The sequence below is a fragment of the Mytilus galloprovincialis genome, chromosome 14 (genome assembly GCF_965363235.1).
Source record: "Mytilus galloprovincialis chromosome 14, xbMytGall1.hap1.1, whole genome shotgun sequence".
Taxonomy (NCBI): Eukaryota; Metazoa; Mollusca; class Bivalvia; order Mytilida; family Mytilidae; genus Mytilus; species Mytilus galloprovincialis.
The window spans coordinates 22,623,266-22,644,427 of record NC_134851.1 but is presented as its reverse complement, the minus strand read 5'-3'; the positions used below and the strand labels follow the sequence as shown (position 1 = coordinate 22,644,427).

The 21,162-nt window shown below is 32.2% G+C and overlaps 1 protein-coding gene across 1 annotated transcript; it reads right to left on the bottom strand.

The window, feature by feature from the left end:
- Positions 1 to 948: 948 nt before the first annotated feature.
- Positions 949 to 20,892, bottom strand: LOC143059098 (techylectin-5A-like). The gene is made up of 5 exons (XM_076232587.1): positions 20,672 to 20,892; positions 17,502 to 17,638; positions 11,829 to 11,925; positions 1,768 to 1,932; positions 949 to 1,290 (listed from the first exon to the last, which is right to left on the bottom strand). The coding sequence occupies exons 1-5, from the start codon at positions 20,790 to 20,792 to the stop codon at positions 1,049 to 1,051; spliced, it is 762 nt and encodes a 253-aa protein (XP_076088702.1). The 5' UTR covers positions 20,793 to 20,892; the 3' UTR covers positions 949 to 1,048.
- Positions 20,893 to 21,162: the final 270 nt, after the last annotated feature.

The window sequence follows — 21,162 nt, the reverse complement described above, 5'->3', positions numbered from 1 at the left end:
TCTAGATTCTCTTGCAATAATTGAACATTACTGGATTTCAGAAAGTCAATATTGCGGCTTACACCTCAGTAATGAAATGTCAATTATAAAGTATCAAACTCACTTAGGCAAAGTTGACTTTATAATTTTATGTGATTGTTAATTGATTCATAACAAACATTTCTAAAACCGTCCGATTATAGAATTTTGAAATTATAAATAGACTAAGATTTCAATTCCATCAGGTAAAATTCTTTGTTCTTTACATCAGCGGCTTTCAACTATCGGAGAATTCCTGATGAATGTTGATCCAGAAAAACATCGGACGCATCAGACTTAGGAACACAATTGTTATATGTTATCCATACATTCTGTGCAATGATGTTGGTATCGGTCGGCGATAATAAATGGTATTTATGAACACGAGATATACGCAGCAAAAAAGTCCACAACAAAAGAACTCCTTGGAATAACAACTAAACACTACAACAGAAGAATTTTAATATCAACTGATAAAGGATATTGCAGAAGTCAAAATCAGAGAAAAAACATTTCGGGCAGTGCCATGGAGTAGACACAAGCCAGGCATAGTGATGACGTTTCTTCTTTTTTCTTGTTGCATAGTTTACGCTCATGTTTTATATATAAATGCAGTCAGCTTTATAACTTTTACAACTATCATTTACATACATGTATGATTTTAATTCTGATAGAAACTAAAGTATAGTATTCATCAATTCATAATATCAATATTTTACACTGATAGGGCCTTACATCGTAAAAGTTAATTAGCATTGAAAACACACTGTAAAATATTCACAAAGCAACCCAATTACTAAATTGAATAAAAGCCATAAATTTCAGGCAAAATAAAAACTGACTACGCGAATCATTTTTAGATTTTCTAATTGATGAATCTTAATAATTTTTGTTTTCGGTATTTTCAGTGAAGTAGTCGAAAATAGAAAATACACTAACAGATATTTATAAAGCAACACGATGTCTTCATTTCATAAATGCCACAACGTTTATGCAGACCAAAATTAAAAGCAAAAGGTTTTCGAATCTTCTAATTGATAGGTCTTATTTTCATTTCGGTTGCTTTTAATGTAGGTTGTCTCCAAGTTTTCCAATATATTCTCTTGGAATCTATGCTTCCCTCTGGTTTGTAAATGCCATTTAAACTAGATAGTCCGCATGAACTGTACCACCAAGCACCTTGCTGTCCCATCCCACAATGATATTGGTGAAGGTCGTTGTCGCGATCTCTTGTAGTAAATTTCATTCCATTATTCTTTTCAAATGCATTACCTTAAAAATTAACGCAAATAAATATCATGTAGTTAATTGATGGACATATATCTGTCCAACAGTTCTTTTTAAAACATTTTTATTCGACCGTCACTGATGATCGTTTGGAGACAAAACATGTTTCATGTTTACAAAATTCATTTCAATTAGACAGAAAACATATTGCAGTCATTTCTCATGATCTAACTTCAAATTATATTTAAAGCTGGAGTCAGTCATGAAAAAAAGCTGATGACGTAACGGTCACAGGACAAACCTATGTCAGTGAGCCGAGAGACAAAACACTGTCAGCCAATCAACAGAAGCGTTTCATCCAAACTTAAATTATGTACATACTCGATTAACGGATATACTGTGAGCAGATTAACAACAGCTGAAACTAGTGTTTTCTGCATATTAATCGTCGGAAGTAAATATTGAGTTTATATTCACGTACCTTAAACCCATATTAACCAGTATCAAGAAACTAAAACTTACCAGCAGTGCCCGTGTATCCAGAAAATGTAACCCTGTATTGTGAAGCTTCATTGTTGACTTTAAATGATTGATATTCCGCGTAAGCAGTATCGTTATTGAAGTCATGCACTTCAAATCTTACGACATAGTTTCTTGATGTCGTTAAAATATTTAACTTGTCGTTACCTAAAAAAAGATATTATAAGGATAATCATATTAGTGTAAAAAGATTACACAAAATGCTTTGAATGATGAAATTTCTGAAATTTGAAGCAAATTCAACGTTGAGACTGTGACTCTGATAATGAAACAATTCTAATATAGGAAACGCTATTTTTAGTCGAGAAAAAACACAAACCCAGTTGATATTTGTTTTCTTAGTTGTAATAAACAAACAAATATGGGGACATATTTCAATGATATGTAGCAGTTAGTTTGGATAAAAAACCATAAAAAACCTGGAATAATCCATTTTTTGACTTTACACAATTCTTTCGATGTTTCAAATAAATAACGTGCTTTTGATGGTACAATTTGATAGTTTGTCGGTAGGTTAAAGGTATTCCTATTTATTCAAGCAAACAGTTATTGTCCCTAAATTTTCATTGTCCAGGAGTATAGTTCTTAGTTTGGACAGTGTGTTGCTTGCCATTTGTTTTACACCCCTTTCAAATTTATTTCTTCATGTTTTATGCTTCAAGTAAGGGGATCAAATTACACTATAAAAAATGAGTCATGAACTTTAAAGTAAAGTTACTGTAGTGATTTGGTCCAGCTGAAAAAAGATTAAAAGTTAGTACTTTGGAAGCTGTCAAAAGATTTCATGACCCCCTTAACAAAAAATTGACCATATTTTGAGTTAAAGCCGATGAAGTTTTCTATGATTTTGTTATAATTTTACCCCAAAATAGTATAACACACTGTAACAATATTATTGAAAAAGCGCATGTGGGAGATTGTTTTAATCTATATTGATTGTCTTAAAGAAATGCACTACGAAATAACATTGTACTCGGACCTATTGGCACCAATTGTGCCTCTGTAATATCAGACTTGTTCCTTTAAATTTACTGTTATTGCCAAACTCGGTAAAGATTTAAGTTCAATCTAATTGATACATTTTACAACATTTACCCTTGTCTTGATCTTTTCATTCAATAAATAAGAATTCTCGGAATAGTTTGCCCAGATTAACTAACTTTAAATAAATCAAATATTTCCTATTTCACCAGAAACTCTATAAAAATGTATTTGACAAAAGGGATGATTTTTTTAATCCCTATTGGTAATTTCCCCCTATTTGGTCGGTGTTGTTCCTTTGGCATCGTGTACGGTGTTTATTTGTCCCAACTAGTTTGTTATGTCAGCAAATGCATTTAATGTGGTATTTTGTTTTCACTGGTAAATCATTCAGGCAGATACATAGTTTAAATTCAAACCTTTGCTGATTCTTCGATAGATACATAGATACTATTTACAAGTATTGCTAAAGAAAACTTATTTTCAACAGAATAGCACAACCTTTATTGTACGGTGATAATGTTTACCGAGCCTTAAAATTGAACGTATAAAAAATGTCTATACGTTGATTTAAATTTACGAATAAAGTACGTGTGCCGATGATAGATTTCAGTATTTTTTTTTAATAGGTTGTGATATGCAACACCCTTGTATAATAGTGTGTCAGTGATACACAGATTTATCTAAGTAAATCAAATACGTTGCTACATACATTTGTAAACGAGCAGGTTGAGATACATTGACACCATAAAATGTTGACAAGGGAACGACACCATTTCAAAATTGATAATTAACAATAGGAAATGATAACTCGTCTCTTTGATATTAAATTTTGGGATCAACCCTCCCGAAAAACATATAGATATCAAATTCTAGGAATGAGCGGTGTTCATTGTAAGTTTTTGTTTTTATATAAGTTAGTCTTTTTAGTATATATAATGAAGTCGTCATTAGTGAGAGTCAATCCACGGTGGGTAAGGTTGTCCTGCGAGAAAACGTTCTGTGCTGGTGATTCGGTCCTGACCGGTGCTGGTGATTATCGAAAATATGTAAACAAAGACGAAAATTATGATTTTGGACGTTTTTTCTCATAAAGAATGGAAGGATACAGTTAAGATTTTTTAATTTTGTTTCTGATGGGTTCATTGGCAAATCATTAAAAATGTGACCCTCTAAACTAGTTCAGTGAGCGTAACACAAAAATGCTCATTTTCAGAAAATCTACAACTGAAAAAATAAACAAAAATGCTCCTGGAGTCTCTATACCCAAATCCACACGACCAAATTATTTTGTGAAAAACTCGTACAATTTATAAAATTTTGCATTTATCAGTTTATTCATGTCCTGATACTGTGCTGGTGGGTCCTGTCATTGTGCTGGTGGGTCCTGATACGATGCCTGCGATTTTAGATAAACAGCTGGTCATATTTGAGACAAATGTTACAAAATCATTAAAATTGGACAGATAATTGTGTTTAATCGGGTCTGTGATTCATATTTTTACTTTTGTGCATCCAATTGGCTGTTAAATAAGCATTTACAAATAATCGTAACTTATATAACATAAAGGCCAACATCTTCCGTCCAATATCAGATGAAAATATATATAATTAGAATAGTTTTATTTAAGATATTAAATGCCCTTGAAATGATGATTCACTACATAATATGATATGTTAACTAAAACAATTTTAAAAGGTGCTTAAAGTATTAAAAGTGACATTTATAACGACAGTGAAGGTTTGACTGGTATATTTCAGTTTAAAAATATTCGAGGTAGGACAATTTAATTACTGGTACCTCTAATTTCTTTCTGTATAGATAAATGTTTTCGACTGGATAAAACAAAACGACCTTGACTTGCTTATCAAATATTCCTGACAAATCCAACTAGAATGGAACAAGATGTGAACAATTGTAATTCAAAGTATGAACTTCAACAACAAGCAAAAACCATTTAACAAAATACAAATATGACAGACAGCAACCATCGACAACCACTTGTCTTGGTAACTCTTGACAGTGCTTAACATATAAAAAAAGAAGATGTGGTATGATTGTCAATAAGACAACTCTGAACAAAAAGACCAAATGACATACAAATTAACTACTATTGGCGATTTATGGCCTTCACTAATGAACAAAGTCCATACCGCATACTCTTTAACATGTATGTTTGAGCTCCACACACCACTCCACCAATCCACTGACCCAACCAACCCCTCCCCCTTTCCTCCTTTATTGGTATTGTGATATATTCATTGTGTGAGTCAATTTGTTTAGGCAAAAGAAGACTGCAAAACTTTGAATACAAGAGAGATTTTTCTTTAAATGTCATGATTATCTGTCGATTTCTAGATCTATGGTTATTATTTATTTCTGATGAAATGGACTTGACACCCTGGTGATCCTGTTGTCTTTCATGATTTTATTCATATGCATATATAATAAATAAACAAACTAAAGGCTGCAACTGGTATTTTCGCATTCAAAATTATTCATTGTAACTAGAATATTTGTGCTGAATGGAAACTGTGTGGGTCAAAATCTTATATTGCTTATAAATGTTGCTGGACCAAGTTTTGTTATCTGATCTGAATTTTCTGAAAAGTGCAAGGTAGATAGACATTGGCACTTTTAATGTTTTTACTCGGTAAGTTTTGCTCTAACTGCTTGAACTTTTGCGAAATAAACTAAACACTCGAATACATTTTATCAGACAGTGGTCATACCAGTTTTGTAAAGTGTGTAGATTTCGATTGTTTTTATCTTTTATGGCTTTTAAAAGTTAAATGTGGGTGTATAATTAAAGATTGTTTTGCATCTTATATACTTGTTTATGCAGTGGAGATCACTTCTAACCTCTCATTAGAACTGTCAGAATAATCTGTCATACAACTGTTCTAACCTGTCCTAGAACAGTTCTACCCTAGAACTGTTTTAAGTAGAACTGTCAGAATCAGTTCTAGGTAGAACTGACTAAATCAGTTCTAGGTAGAATTGTCAGGATCAGTTCTAGGTAGAACTGTCAGGATCAGTTCTAGGGTAGAACTGTCTAAAACTGTTCTAGGTAGAACTGCCCAAATCAGTTCTAACCGTAGAACTGTCAGCAGAACTGACTAAATCAGTCAGGACTGTAGAACAGTTCTAAATGACGTCACTGCAGTAAGGGTACTTCAAAATTTAGAAGAAAACGAATCAGTTCCAATTACTTTACTATATACAAGGATTTGCTTACTATACAAATCCTTGCTATATAATAGCAGATTTTCTGTATTTTTTACTGATCAAACGTCACATGTACAAATATCGAAGTGGCTAGAAAGGTTATCCAACTCATCGGAGAAATATTTATATAAGATTGCATATATAAACATCGTGGTTTACGTTGCTTCGTTCCCCGTTTTTAACAGTCTCTTCCTAAAAATAACTCATTTATTCATGGAATTTTAATCGTCATTTACCTTGTTTGCCTTGGATTTACATTCATGATTTAAGAATCTGTTTTGACAAATGTTCAATCGAAAATTGTACAGTGGATGAATTATGGGATATTAATGAAAAAAGTCACGGTTGTATAACGTAAAAAACTACGTATGTACATTTGCACCATCTCGTCAATTTAGCCAGACTTATCTATAACGATTATAAATGATAACTGGGAGTCTGGAACGTCAGAAAAATATACTCGATCTGAACATGAATGAAAATTTTGCCTCTGGACGTTAAGCTACAAACAAAATCAATCATTTGTCTTTGCCTTCTTCAAATTATATTAACAGTATAATATTCCAAGAAGAAAACTTCTCATTCATGTACTTTTCATTTTAAAATAAAGTATATGAATCAGTCATGTGAGTGTTGGATGATGCCGTTAAATAGTTTTGTTTAAAAAAAACCCATCCCGAACTACTGACTTAAAAAGTCACTTTAGTGACGGTTCATTATTATGGATACAGAGAAGAAATAATGGTACGCTAAATTGATGTGGACAAATTTTTTAGATATGGTATACATTGTGTCCAAATATAAAAAAGAAGATGTGGTATGATTGCCAATGAGACAAATGAGACAAATAATCCATTAATAATGAGACCAAAATGACACGCACATTAACAACTATACATCTATAGGTCGCCGTACGGCCTTCAACAATGAGCAAAACCCATACTGCATAGTTAGCTATAAAAGGCCCCGATATGACAATGTAAAAACAATTCAAACGAGAAAACAAAGGCCTTATTATAAAAAAATGAACGAAAAACAAATATGTAACACATAAACAAAGGACAACCACTGAATTACAGGCTCCTGACTTGGTACAGGCACATACATAAATAATGTGGCGGGGTTAAAAAAGTTGGTGTCATCTTTATCATACGATCCGTCCTGACATAGAAATATTATTGGTTTACAATGAGGCCATATATATTTACATGATAAAGTGTAAATATGTTCAGTTTTGGTTGATGCGGTCAAATAATTTTGTTAAAACGACTCAGTCTGATATATCGAAACTACTGAAATTTGTTTACGATTCAATATTTTGAATAAAAAGAGGACATCATATGCTGGTAGTCTTAATTGGTGTGGAATTTTTTTGTAGTCAATGTGTTCATTGGTGTTCCAATATTGCTGTCAGTCGAATTATACAATCCATTGTGATATGTAACTATTAGAGATTTACTACATGTACTATTTATGCGGCTATATATACATTTATATATTAAGATTTACATAATAAAGTGCAAATATGGTCAGTTTTGGTTGATGCTGCCAAATATGGTGAGTTTTGGTTGATGCGGACAAATAATTTTGTTATATGAGTCAGTCTGAGATATTAAAACTACTGAAATTTGTTTAAGATTCAAAATTTTGAATAAAAAGAGGACATGCTGGCACTATAAACTGATGCGACCATATTTTTGAAGTCATTGTTTTCCAATATCATGAATATTGCTTTCATTTATATTAAACAAACCATCCTGATATAAAAATATAAGTGATTTAGTTTGCGGCTATTAAGATTTACATCATGTACATAATAAAGTGCAAATATGTTCAGTTTTGGTTGATGAGGAAAAATAATTTTGTTATGTACCAGTCAGTCTGAGGTATGAAAACTACTGATATTTGTTTATGATGCAATATTTTGAATAAAAAGAGGACATGCTGGCACTCTAAATTGATGCAAACGAAATTAGGTAGCATTGTGTTCCAATATTTCTATCATTTGTATTATACAATCCATCCTTACATAAAAATATTACAGATTTACTATGCGACTATAAGAGTTACATAAAAAAGAGCAAATATGGTCAGTTTTGGTTGATGCGGTCAAATATGGTTAGTTTTAGTTGATGCTGTCAAATATGGTCAGTTTTGATTGATGCAGACAAATAATTTTGTTACATGAGTCAGTCTGAGGTATGAAAACTACAGTAACTGATATTTGTTTCTGATGCGATATTTTGAATAAAAACAGGAAATGCTGGCACTTTCAATTGATGCGAGAAAAATAATTGTGGTCATTGATTTCCAATATTGCAGTTATTTATATACTACAGTCCCTCTTGACCTAAAATTATAACTGAATAACTGTGCAGCTATATAGATTTACATAAAAAAGCAAATATGGTCAGTTTTGGTTGATGCGGTCAAAAGATTTAATTACACGGCTCAGTCTGAAGTATGAAAACTAATGATATTTGTTTACGATTCAATATTTTGAATAAAAAGAACACATGCTGGCACTATAAATTGATGCGAACAAAATTTTGTGGTCATTGTTTTCCAATATTGCTGTAACTTGTATGTTACAGTCCCTCTTTACCTAAAATTATAACTGAATTACTGTGCAGCTATATAGATTTGCAGAAAGAAAGAGCAAATAATGTCAGTTTAGATTGATGCAGTCAAAAGATTTTTGTTAAACAGGTCCGTCCCAGGTATGAAAACTACTCGTAAACAGATATCACATATGTTTACGATTCAAACATGTTCTCTTGTCGATTAAAATCTGAAATAAAACCGACAAAATAGCAAAACTCTTTATAATATTAATCGCTATTTTGCCGAAGCCTTTATATTTAGACAGAGATCTTAAGACTTATAAATCAATTCTAGCCGTAGAATTTATCAATCAATTTTAGCCGTAGAATTTATAAATCAATTCTAGCCGTAGAATTTGTAATCAATTCTATCCGTAGAACTGTTCTAGAAGTAGAACTGACCAAATATTTGGTCAGTTCTAGGTAGAACTGTCTAAAACTGTTCTAGGGTAGAACTGTCAGGATCAGTTCTAGGTAGAACTGTCCAAATCAGTTCTAGGTAGAACTGACCAAATCAGTTCTAGGTTAGAACTGTTCTAGCTAGAACTGACTAAAAGGTGTCAGGCTGACAGTTCTACGTACTGTCCTAGAACAGATCTCTTGACAGATTCTGACAGATTTAATGAGAGGTTAGAAGTGATCTCCACTGTACTCAATTTTTGATATGAAGCTACAATATATTTTAATGTTTTGAAATAAAGGCACATGACAAAACACTTCTTGATTTTTAATATGCACAAGCATAAATTCAACTGAAAAAAATATACATGATAAGATAGAATATTGATCTTAATCTCTGAGCACCCGCCCCCTCCCCGCCAACTTTTTTAAAATAAAGTAAACTTCTTCTAAATATGAACGAATTAAATAATTTTCTTCAGAAAAAAGAATATGTACATAAGTTTTATAATGAAAACTATTCATTGAATTATGAAAAAGCATATGTATAATTTGTTTTAGTTTGAGCTTTCTTATGACTTTAAGCATCAATGATCTTGAATATTTGCCACTTTTAACTAAAGTATGAAGGCACAGAACCAGGACCCACCAGCACAGTATCAGGACATTTTTTCTAATCACCAGCACATCGTCAGGACAATTTCGTTTTGCGAATTTGCACGACTTTTGCAAAAACAAATTGTTGTAATATTCTTTGCATGGTACTTATGACGTATCAGAGAAAAATTAAGCAACAAAACAGTTGTTGTTTTGCCGTTCTGATACAATGTAAACAAACACACCAGCACAGAATCAGGACCCACCATCACCCGTCAGGACCAAATTACCAGCATAGAACGTTCTCTCGCAGGACAACCTAACCCACCGTGCAATATATCATTCAAATGTATAAAAGTGTTAGTAAATTGTTGTATCAAATGTTGTTCCCATGGGTCTCAGCTGTAAACAAAAATTAAACTCATGGCATTACAGAAACAGGTCCGCAACATGTGGAACACAGTTAGTCCCTATTGTAATTTTGACAACGTGACGACACAGAGAGTCTCGTAACCGAAAAAATGTAATCTATTTAAAATTCAAGAGAAGGTACATGTATCATATCAAAGCAGGTCAATTGACAGAGTTCGTTTTACTCGCAGTTATTTAAAATAACTAAAAGAGTTTGAACATTCTGTCGTTTTACATGCCCATTTCATCAGTTGTGTGATTTTTTTTTATAAGATTATGAACAAATGGTAACAGGGTAGAACAATCAAACATTTGAGCAGATGCTAATAAATACATGTAATTGTCAAGTACTTAACGAAATTTTAAAACTCCTAATGTAATTAAAAACTCTTTTTTTCGAAAGGGTTATTGTAACCTACCATTTTTTCTTGAAACATTTTTCCCTCGATTTTATTTTGTAACCCATATTTGTTTTCTTTCAATCGATCTAAACTTTTGATTAGCGGTAAATCACTATCACGGAACTACAATCTGTCGATACATATATTTTGGCATTGTACTAGAGCATGTTTTCTCTGCCTGATAAATACGTCTTTGATGCTGGATGTGTACTGATTGATATTTAACTATAAGATTCATGATTACTTTTATTAGTTCTTATTGGCTTTGAACTGTCAGTAACTGTGACTATAAGTACCTTTAGACCTGTACTATTCGTCTTTTAATTGCTAGGATACTCTTCTGCGGCCGTGGGGTGTTTTTATTTGATGTTTTTTTCTGCTTTGTATCGATCGAACAATGTCTGATGAGTTTAGCCCCTTCGTTTCATTTCATAGTTGATATATTGTTGCACTTTAAGCTATCTTATCATTGTCCCATATAAGGGGAGGACTAAACTTTTAATTTTTTTATTTTTAGAAGCATGTTTAATCCCGCCACATGCTGTATGTTTCTGTCAGGGTTCTTGTCTGGCTTATTTATATTTCGTACATTGTTTTGTTTTAAAATAGTACATGAACGTTGGTTTTCTGAATACAATTGGTTCATTCATATTTTGCTTGTTGGGACCTTTTATATTCGACTTCACGGTATAGGGTGTTCTTATCATTGATTTGTGATTTTTGGTGTTTTAACGCCACTTTTAAGCACTGCATTTATGTTATTTCGTGGTGGCCAGTTTTCATTGGTAGAAGAAACCGGATAGGAAAACTGACAATCCTTGTCAATAAAGATTGGAATTGAGTGCACTCGCATACGCGTTGACTGGCTTGTGATTTCAGTAGTAACTACTTAGATCACTCGGCCACCGAGGTTCATATTATTTCTTTTATCATTGAAGGCCGTATGGTTGCCAATAACTACTTACATCTACTTCTTTTTTTAAAAACTTTGTTGGATAATTGTCTCAATAATTTGTAAAAAGAAATATGTTTGGCAATGATTGTTTTTAATAGTTCTAATTGGTGTTAAACTGGCTGTCAGAACTGTGACTGTGAGTTCTTTAAGATCTGTAATTTGAGTATTTTTATCGATGAAATTACATAAATACCCTTCTACGGCCGTTGTGTGTCTTTATACGATGTATTTCTGCATTGTATCCATCTATTTATATTATAGTATTTTCATTGTTGTACTATAAGCTGTCATATCACTGTCCCAGGTTATTAGGGGGATGACTAAACCCTCATAAACATGTTTGACCCCGTCACATCCTGTATGTACTTATCATGGTTCTTGTCTGGGATATTTTTTTGTACTTTTTACGTACGTTGTATTTATGCCGCATCTGTTTTATTCCCGAATCATTCAATACTGATACTCACCAAGCCAGTGGTTTCCGGAAACACTTCCAAAGCCATTCTTGTAGTCACTCCAGTATCTGTAGAAATCAACGGAACTGTCGACGCGTCGCTGTATGATCTTAAAATATATTAACGAATGAGTAATTACATCTTTTGTCTCAAAACAAAAATACTGCAATATCTTAATAACCGTCCCCAGGTATTCCTGATAATAACATTCACAGGTAGTAAGTAACCTCGTCATACCGGGGAGTGGATAATACAGTGGTTTTGTCATAGTTTAGTTATGTAAGACATGACTGTGTTTAGTGTTTTGATGACAAACAATTCCAACATATAACAATTTTAATATTTTGTTAAAGGAACTTCATACCATAAATCAAGGTAGTAGATATCTTTTTGTATAGCTAATATGTTATTACATCAACAATTGTATGAGATAGGTTATAAATTGACTCAGTGTGTGTCAACATTTAAAAGTTGTGATTCGTTTATAATACTTAATGGACAGTGGTTTGTTTAACTGTTTGTTACATCACATATTTCGTTCTGATCTAAAACTGTCGTAAATTATTCCGAAAAAAGATAATCTTGCACAAAATTTAAGAATATCGAAAATGCGGTGTCATGGCTTTGTTTATAAGTATCATTTTTGTTGTTGTTAGACATGGTTCATTTGTTTGATTTCTGTCGTTAATGAAGGACGAGTTACGATCAAAGAAAATATAAATCTCTTGAAATACTTAAAAAAAATCGTATTATTGTTTATTATTTGTAAAGTTAAGACGGAATATAAGGAACAAACTTTTGGTATTTTCCGATTCATTTAAAAAATAAAATACGAGATCTTCTTTGAAATACCTCCTGGTTCATCAACTATCTGGTCAGACACTGGTGACATTTTACAAAGTCTGAGTTACAGCTGCAAGCTCTTGAATACCAATTTAGTTCGGAAATCAATCAAATATGCAGGTTAAGTTTTCATAATACTGCTACTGAGAGGAGGGATTGATATTTAAAAAATCAAAATCGTATCTTTTGTTTTAAATTCTTGTACTGAAATAACCGCTCATATCAATTCGATGTATGAGTTAAACTGGAAACGAAGGAAGCGGTGTCTGTCGTTTCTTTAATTTCGTGTTCTGGGGGATACATTAATGGAACCAATATCCGAAAAGTTTGGATTGCTAATTGAAAGAACATCAATATATCTGAGTGTGAAATTAAATGATCTGGTTTCTTTGATCTCCGTTTTTTTTGACAAACGGCTGAAGGAATTCCGACTAAAACGAAAATAGGAAGTGATTGGCAAGGCGAGTTACACAGTTCGTTTTCATGAGAACGCCGACAATAACTTAAAAGGTATCCGATTATATTACAATAACTTTGATAACTTTAAGTAATCAATTACATTCAGCGTATTCATTGAGAACCGATTGCCGATTGCAATGGTCGTTTATAATCAAATTCCCATCGGTTGTTTTTCTGATGTCAAAAAAATATAAATCGTACTTTTAGTTTTAGATGGTCGGTCACTATCTAGGACAATCTAGAGAGATATATAACGGCATTTCTGATTGGTTAATAAAATTGAATTTCCGGTAAAATAGATGCTGGTTGTTGATTTCGCTGCAAAGTACTATAAGATTTTGTACTGAAACCAGGAAAAGTATGCATTCATAATAACAGGAGATTTTGTAACCAGTCAATAGCATAGTCAGAAAAATGAAAAGAATTTCAGATTTTTTTCAATCAAAAACAAAGTGAAAAAAGGTTTGTTCTATGACATTTGCATTCAAATAATTGAGACACCCTCCTTGGTAATGTTCATGAAATTGCATGATCGTCGTCCTACAGGCTACCATGAAATGAAAAAAAGAGCAATGCCTTGTCTCGTAAAAGCAGACATCACATTATTTTCATTAAGTGATTTTCACTTTCTTGTTTTCAAGTGATAGAGCCTCTTAACAGCAGACTCTTTATCTTTACCATAAATCATAAATCATATGTATACCTGTCCCATGGCCTTTCTTTTGAAATGAAAGAAAAAAATGTAGAGATAGCTCATCTGCATGACTTTTGTCATTGTCGGTAGCTTCAAATAGAGTCATAAATCAGTCTTGCATTATGCATTCAAGGATGTACTTTGACCAGGCTCTGAAATTTCTGTCAGATGTTTAATCTGTTTTTTTCCCTATGATACAGGGTAAAATATTTTGACCCATGACCATGATGACCCCATTTTTCCTTTCTTAAATATAAGACTTCAATTAATAACTCACAAAAAGTCATTTTAATACCAACATTTAAGCAGATCTTAGATTTCTTTCTTTCCTTTCGTTTGGTTCTTAACTAATGCTCTTCTGAATTATGGTATCAATTTTAAATTCTAGATTATTGTAATTTCACCAAAGTGCATCCTTTTTGCCTTTAAACAACAGTCCATTGAATTCATCATTTGATTTATTGTGATAAGTATTTGAAATTATTAATACTGAAAAATGTTTTCTATGGGTTAGAACTATCTGAATAATTGCATGTCTACAGTTAAATTAAAAATATTTTCAACTAATAAAATCAAATTTAAATCTTTTCCTGAATGATCACCATGTCATACAGAGTCATGCATTCATTATTTTCCTCAAAAATCTGCAAACAACTTCAATAACTTGTTAGCTGAAAGTCTTGATGATATGTGATTAACTTTATAGAAAATATGACCATCTTGCTGCTCATTTACCTTATCATCATTAAAAAAGGGTGTTTGCGAAGAACAAAATTAGAGTTCAGGAGCCCCCCAGGGTGCAGGATTTTGCACCATTTAAAAAAAAATCAGACCCCTCGCCGTGATGGGCAACGAGCAAGCTCGTCGCGCCGAACGGCTATGCCGTCCGCCACTGTTGCCTGCTACTTTTATTACTTAACCTCCTACTTTAAATCTTATTGACAACCCTGGATCATTATTTGTAATCAGATAATGAATGATTACTGATTACATAAAATTACAATGCATAATTTAATCGATTATAACTAATTACGATTTCTTATAACGATTTTCCCATGTCTGGTTGGGAATGGTGGTTTACAGAGTCAAAAATCAAAAGTTTTGATAAAACTTATTTCAGAGAAAGATCGAGATTTTAAATTGTCCAGATTTTAGAATCCTCATATGGTTAATATCACCAATCGAGTAAAAAGTCTCACAGTATTTCTTAAGATCTCCTTTAACTGAGGATATAATCTTTGTCAACATAATGAACCTTTCTTACGTCGAACATGTAGAAGAGTCGGCAATGTACTGTTGTTGGTATGAAATTTTGCGTAGCTTTTGTATCAAATACAAACAAGGTAAGTTCTCCGATTTGCTGTTCAATATAATGTTTTTTGAAGCAATAAAAGACTTATGATTCGACAAAATCTCATCATTGTCAAAAGAATGTTTTTGTATGTGGGATTATGCGAGTGCCCATTTATTACTAATTATTTTACAAGACACTCACAGTACTACGTTTTGCATTTAAAGACAAGTCCCGAAAAGTAATGTTGTTTACTGTACACTTTGCCGATTAGACTCTCCAAATAAGATTTATTTTTCTTCTTAGTCAGTTGTTAAATTGTGTAACTTCGCTTTACTGCAAGCGTTTACGAACAAACTATCAATATTGAGCTAAACACAAAAATAACATTTCTGATGTAGATTGTTTGACTAACTTTACATATTCAAGCATTTCACTTGCTTTTTATTTTCTCGTTTGAATAGAATTGAAGTTATCGTTCTGAGAAGTTATTTAACTTAACCATGTTCAATTTACCTAAACTATGACAAAATCACTGTATTAAACGCTTCTCGATATGATGAGATAACTACTGCGACATTTTTGAATTTGAAATCATGTTAAGTTTGAACGTATCAAAACACTGATTAAAGATAGCAAGAACCTGTTTAAAAAAACGTGTTAAGGATTATGACAGGTCTTAGGATCGTGTCAGGACATTTCTTATATTTATTCTAAGTGTCTTTATAAACAATCAATAAAAAATACGGAGATTAAAAGGTATCCAAACCCTAATCGCCTGTGATCCATAATGAAATAATTCACGTAGTTCGTTTGCACGAGATGTGTTTTTGAACTCTATGAAGTACAAAACCGTAGCACATGTATTTAAGTTATTAAAAGTATATCAATGCCGTAAGTGGGTGCATATGTTAACTTAAGATAGGTCGAAGGACAGATCCTTGGACAGCGTCAATTGATTGGCCCCAAGCTTATGAAAGCATCGGAATTAGAAACAGCAGATAGAAAAAATCAAAATCATCAGACTAATTATAATATGAATGTGTTTACGTATAAATGATACAATAAGACGGTAACAATCTGGTCTGGAAGAAACATTTAACATGATCGTAACTTATAATATATGAATATCAGTAACTTAGATTACATTTGTTATTGACCTTTTGTTCGACAGAAGTTTACTTAACAAAACCAATACCGATCACGAACAGCCAGGTAAGTTGTAGGTTATGCATATAACGTCACACCCAATTAATACAATCATGAACGTAATTAAGATGATCCCAAAAGGTTTCAAAATTAAAAAAGTTGCAAGATTAATATCGAAAAATTTGGTACAAATGTTCTTTATTGCAATCCGATTGACATTTGTCTATATGTGCAGAAAGTGAAAACATTTAAAAAAAATATTTGATAATCGAGAGGAAACCCCTGATATTTGACATAAAAACAGGGGCAATTTTACAAATGCTTATTGGATATCTATTATTCAACACCCCGGCTTCCCTCCCCATTAATCCGTTATTGAGAAATATAAAGCGTCTACAGACGGTTTCACATTTCCGATATTTTTACATTTCCAAATTCATAGACTATTCATAAGTTTTCAGACACGCTACACGAGTATCTGTAAATAATTTAATTTTGGATGTAACGCGTCTTCTGATTGGCTGACGTTATTTTTTTATCAGGCCATAAACATAATTTAGTCATGTGACCGTGACGTCATCAACGTTTTTTCTTGTTTTTCTACGGTTTAAAATGGAATTTAGAATTAAATTATAAGAAATGATTGTAATATTTTTTTCTGTCTATTCGAAATAACATAAACAATATCGTGCACACTGTTAAATAACCAGCTTCGCGCGTTATTCAGTGTGCACCATAATTTTTTATGTTATTTCTTCATAGACAGAAAAAATATTACAGTCATTCCTTAATTAATAAACAACTGTGAAATAAGGTTCTGCATAACATATAGCTGCAATTGTTTCCTTTCATTTACTTCTATTATATGTGATGTTAACTAGTGATATATAATATTACCTGGAATGTTGCATTGGAAAAGTCGTTATTTTGGCTTTTGTTTCATCTGTTACGCATGTACATAGCATTTGCTGATCACGACCAGAAGTACATTGCTACTGACAAGAACATTCAGATATAATGTTAACTTTAGGAAAAATATGGCTTTGACTTTCAACTCATCATAAAATTTCAAAATGGCCATAATTTGGTTCTTAAATGAATCAGTTTTGAAAGCCTCATTTCTTTGTTAAAGTAGATCTACTTAATTTAGAATAAGGATATCTGATTTCTTGCCTGGACTTGACTTGACTATTTGTTCAATTGGTTCATAACTTTTTTTTAAGTTTTTGATTTAATAAATATAATCTACCGTCCATCCACCGCCATTAGTATCCATATCACAGTATACATCTATCTTGTTAGTGACATCCGGGTATATTTCAAATACTCCGCTCCTAGTGCAAGGGGTAAGGTCACTGCAGTCTCTTGGTTGAAGGTTACTTTGATCTGCAGAAAGGACATACTATATCAAAGTGGATGAAAAATCATGGTTTTACATTGTAATCTGGATTTGTTATTATCTCAATCGATTTACATTTTTTGAACAGCGACATACTACTGCTGCCTTTATCATGACATGTAGGTTGCATTTTGTTTATGCTTTTTCGTATGTAACCGGATGTGACATACTATGATTTGATGGTATTATACCTTATGTGAAAGATTTGTTATAGATCAAGGAAGTACCAATTAGAAAGATTTTGCTAATATGTTTGGTCTATATGCCATTTTGTGCTTCTTTGTTACATATTTTTTTTTATTGTGATAAAGATTATAAAACAATGTTTACTGCAATATCTCTTTTTTAGAAATTTTTACCTATAATGTCTGTTTGTTTTGTACACGCATAGGTTTAGATATAAGAAATTTGAAGCGACTGTCATACAAGTAAGAGGTTTAGCATGCTGTAAAGCCAAGTTCAACCTACCATTTCTAAATAAGAAAAATGCATTTACCAAGGGGGGAATATGACAGTTGTTATCCTTTTGTGTGATGTGTTTGAGCTTTTGATTTTACCATTTGATTAGAACTTTCCGTTTGAAATTTTCCTCAGAATTCAGGATTTTTGTGATTTTTTTGTTCACCACTGATATTAAAATACCCTATTGAGTACTAGTACATATCATTGGTAGCGACAAGAAGCCAGCAAATGAGAAGGACCTTACTTGAATTTTACTTCGTCGGGATTAATATTTTTTAATTGTTCTCTGATGTTGCTTTCACAAATGTTTCAAAAATACTACATACAGAATGTTGGCTATATTGTTTAAAATAACCAGTGTTTTATTAGACTAAAATATATAAGTAGTATATAAATAACAGAGCAGAAAAAAAGCAGAAAAGGGTTCCTTTTTTGGCAATACAAACCAACGCAAATTTAGCAAGCAATTAAGTTACAGACCTTTTAAAAACATTAATAATTCTTTTATGATTTGCATATTGGAGATTACGTTGAAAAGACTAGTCGAAAAGACTTCTAGTAGTTATTCTTGACAATTTTCTTTTTTCTTTAGACAACATTGACCGAACTTCTTTTTGTAACCAATGTAAACAATATGCATATGGCGGCGTCAATAACACAATCTGGCTCACGACTTTAAAAATATTTATTTTCACTTCATGTTATTCGTTAAATTAAATGATAAACACAAAACATTCATTTAAATGATACAAAAGTTTTTGTAGTTAGTATTTATCAGCTTGCAAATTTAAAGTAGTACATACTTTTGCGTTAACCAACAAATATATTCATGAGCCAGTCCAATTTAATGCTACCAATATACAATTTACGTGTGATCGATAGAGATTACGGGTGTGAAAAAATATATTCCGTGTCTCCAATTTTAAAGAGATTTATGGAAAAAAACACCTTTAAAAGGAATGTATTGATGTATAAACTGGACCAAGTCACTCTTTCTTTAAAACGGCGTTTAATCCTATATTGAAAAGAAAAAAATCCGTTGTCCGGATTTGAAATTTGGTTGGATGTTATTCTCTCTCTTATATATAAACTTTATTTCAAAGATTACAAAGTAAGCATTTTGAAACTTAAGTATTTCAAAAACTATGATGAATAAACAAGGGTTTTTAAAAATAGGATTTAAAAAAAATGATATATAAATATTAGGGATATCAACGAGTACTCGAGTACTTGGGAACTCGATAGGAAGGCCGAGTACTCGAGTACAGTTTTAGTTTGCCTGTTGTAATTCTTGATATATTTTTCTTCACTTCATGTACTTGTAACAAAAAAAAAAAGAAAATCAAACAGTCTTCGTCTGAAATTGTTGACCAGATCATATTTCTAAACAAGAACAAAATCAACGTGACCTGCGCTGAACCCTACACAACTGATTAGAGGCATTTTTAACGGTGTTTGTACACGGATCGACACTTTCATAAATTACATACAAGCCGAAAAACGTATACCTTTGTTTATTAATCAAGACTTCTATGTAAACGGGATTGGTTATAGATGTAAATTAAAATTAATTTAACTAACTTAACTATAATTGTTTAATTTACAATTGAAAGATAGGCGAAAGTAAGCGAGCAACATTCTAACCCAAAAGTCGACAATAAACTGACAAACTAATTGCTAAATAAAAAAATCAGACAAATGATGGTGCAGAAAAAAACCCATCTAAAAAAGTAAGTTTGAGCAAGACGAAAAAGTAATTTGAAGTCCAATAGTGTTGTTGACACATCAATTGACCAGTCGTATCATAAACAAGAATGTGACCCAAGTACACGGATGCCCCATCCGCATTATCATTTTGTATGTTCAGTGGACTGTGAAAATGGGATTAAAACTCCAATTTGGCATACTAATGAGAAAGATCATATCATAAGGAACATGTATACCCAGTTTCAAGTTGATTGGATTTCAATTTCATCAAAAACTACCTCAACCAAAAACTTTAACCTGAAGCGGGACGAACAGGCGAACAAACGAAAGAACCAACGGACCGAACGAATGAACGGACGGACGAACGGACGCACGGACGCAAAGACCAGAAAACATAATGCCCATAAATGGGACATAAAAATATCATCTCCTCCGGAACAGATGATACATATATTGTTTACTTTCTTGGCTTTTATATACATTATATATTTTGATTTTATTTGAATTGGGTTCATGAAATCATACACAAACAATAATTGCTATTTTGATAGGTTATTTGTAGAAACGGCGGTCTGTAAATTATTGTTTAATTACCTCAAAAAACAGAGGACCAAGCTGTGTTTGTAGTACGTTTGTTTTATGTCTATAAAAGGTATACTGCATCAGACGTAAAATCTAAACTTAATAGACGTTTAAGATTCATCCGAGTACTAGCGAGTACTCGAGTATCTTGATTGAGTATCCGAGTATTACATTGCAGATATTCTGACATCCCTAATAAATATTAAACACATGTATGCATATATTTGAATAGAGCAACATATCTAAAGTTGAAAAAGGCTTTGAAATACCTGGAATCTTCACCATTATGTTTGAATTGTCAGTTGTCTCTGTTTCTGGTTTAGCGCGGGTATCTAAAATGCAGCGTCCAGATGCCGTTTCATAGCTTGTAGAACAACACTGTTGTACCATAGAACACACACACGCACATTCAACTGATGATGGTATGATATCTATCAATAATGTTGTATTACTCGAAATTAATTTTTGATTTGTCTGCTTTTCAAATCTATTTCTGTTGTTATCTGCTGATGCTAAAGATATAGTGAGTATCACATATAAAATAATATACATTTTGTCTCGTTTTCAAATACACGAAAGAGATGTCACTGCATGATGTTTTAACACATAGTCGGAGTTTTATCGGTTTTACTTAACAGTTTTTTACCTGCGACTCCTAGCGTTTTGATTGGTAATACTTTCTTTACATCTCATATTTCAAAATTTCCTTTATCGATATTTGAAAATTATCATATCTTTAAATTAGTTTTATTGATATACA